The sequence below is a fragment of the Quercus lobata genome, chromosome 2, assembly GCF_001633185.2.
Source record: "Quercus lobata isolate SW786 chromosome 2, ValleyOak3.0 Primary Assembly, whole genome shotgun sequence".
Classification (NCBI taxonomy): Eukaryota; Viridiplantae; Streptophyta; class Magnoliopsida; order Fagales; family Fagaceae; genus Quercus; species Quercus lobata.
This window is the reverse complement of record NC_044905.1, coordinates 75,023,535-75,025,483: the sequence shown is the minus strand read 5'-3', so window position 1 is coordinate 75,025,483 and position 1,949 is coordinate 75,023,535. Positions and strand designations below refer to the sequence as shown.

Sequence of the window (1,949 nt, the reverse complement as noted above, 5' to 3'; positions counted from 1 at the left end):
CAGCCTAATAAGAATGGGTTCTTGTCAATTTGGGTTCAATGGCCCAACTAAATTAACTAACTAATTTCCCTTTTGGTATAAAAAGAAAAACACAGAGGCGGCAAAAATTCAAAGGCTTTCATATTTCTCTTCTTTCCAAGAAACCTGCAAGAAACACACAAACTCTCTGTAACCATTTCTTTCTTCTAAGCCTAAGGTCCTGCATTTCACTCTCTGAAGCCATGAAGAAGCCTATGAGTGTGCTACAAACCAAGCGAAACCAAGAAGGAAAAGATGGCCAAAACAGAGAACTTTCATTGGAAACACTCGAGGCCAAGAAAGATAATCTCACAACTGATGAGATTATTGTTTCCTCTGCTTCTGAAAGTACAGAGGAAGAACCTATCTTCCATAATTTTCTACCTATTCCAGACAATCATCAAGAAAAAGTGTTTCAAATCAAAACTCATACTGAATCTGAAGAGGTTTCAACAGAATTGAAGTTGGGTTGTGGTTCTTACATCCCCCAGAAGGGGACAGCAAATGAAAACCTGGCCAATCCCTCTCTGCCAGCTACATCTAGTGGAAACAAAAGAATGAAAATTGATGGCCATCAAGTTGAAAAAGGAGAAGGGTCTATTGGTTTTGACCCTTGGGTTATCAAGAAGAGAATTACAGACAGTGAGATCCGAGGCAGGCTCCGTTTACCAGCAGTTGGCGTTAAAGAGCATATTTTGCCAAATTGGGATAAAGAATGCGTTGACAGTATTAAGATTGGGGAACGATTTGCTGTTACTGTTTGGGATTGTGATACTGAGTCCAAACATCAATTGTTCTTTAATAAGGAGACAGGTACTAATGCAACATACGGCTTCATTGGACAATGGACTGAAGAATTTGTGTCAAGGAGGGGCTTGAAGAAAGATGATGAGATTGGACTTTATTGGGATCGAATCAATAAAAGATTCTGTTTTAGCATTCTCAATCGGGCTTCGAGTGATTAATCCTCATAGAATTCTTTGGTAACTGCCTAATACCTCTGATGTCGAAGCTTGAAAGATGGTAACTTTTAGTTTAAGCTAATCTGTCTTCTTTTTTACCCATGTAGTAGCTTGTACAACTTGGGGTATTACAAGATAGCTGTATAGGAGAAAATAGAACAGTGGATTGTTTCATTCTTTTTCTTTTCTAAATCAGTTTCCATTCCTTTGTTCTTATCATGTTGGTCATGTTTGGAAGCTGTGGTAGTGTACCGGGTTAATTTCAGAACAATAGAATTAGCCTAATATGGAGCTTTTGTATAGCTCTGATATTATTGATACGTATTTTACTCATCTAGTTACTGCTTGATACAATTGAGTAAATTCCTATCTTTGTTTAAAATACAAATTCCATCTCTCTACATACTACTTAATGTTTTGCCAAAACAATAAAGCTAGATTTTGTAACAGTTTACAACATCTGAATACTGGTCCAAGAAAAATCTGAATGTGAATTTGATCAAAATTTTACTGTATTTATTAATACTCCAGGGAAAGGTTGGTTCTCATTCCAATTCAATGTGTTTCTATGCTTTTACTTCTGTATTTTTGGAGGTATCGAATTCTTCAGTTTCAGCTGTTTTCCATAAGAGATGAGTTGCAGCATTTGTTGGAACTGAAATAGAGCGGTGGAGGGTATGCTTGCTTTGATGGGGCAAGGTAACAATAGGACACAAAGGGAAGGCAATTTTGTATAAGGCTTTCTGTACTTGTATAATGTATTGGATTAGTACTAATTTTTGGGGATGAGGATGAAATACATGGATAAAGGGTGTCTTGGAGAATTGGAAGATTGGTCAGCAGCTGAGCTGACAGCAGCTTTTATTCTCCAGTGTGTGCAGGGTTTTGAAACCTAGGCTATAAATTAAACTAGATGGTCTGGAATTAAAAAAAAAGCATGGAAAAAAAATGGAGAGAGGATAGACTTGG

General features: G+C 37.1%; 1 protein-coding gene across 1 annotated transcript; it reads left to right on the top strand.

Moving 5' to 3' along the window:
- Positions 1-221: 221 nt before the first annotated feature.
- Positions 222-983, top strand: LOC115970720 (putative B3 domain-containing protein At1g78640). Its single transcript, XM_031090319.1, has one exon. The coding sequence runs from the start codon at positions 222-224 to the stop codon at positions 981-983; it is 762 nt and encodes a 253-aa protein (XP_030946179.1).
- Positions 984-1,949: the final 966 nt, after the last annotated feature.

Bases quoted from the DNA above. Each gene is read 5' to 3' on its own strand.
- LOC115970720 (XM_031090319.1), top strand. From the start codon at position 222: ATGAAGAAGCCTATGAGTGTGCTACAAACCAAGCGAAACCAAGAAGGA.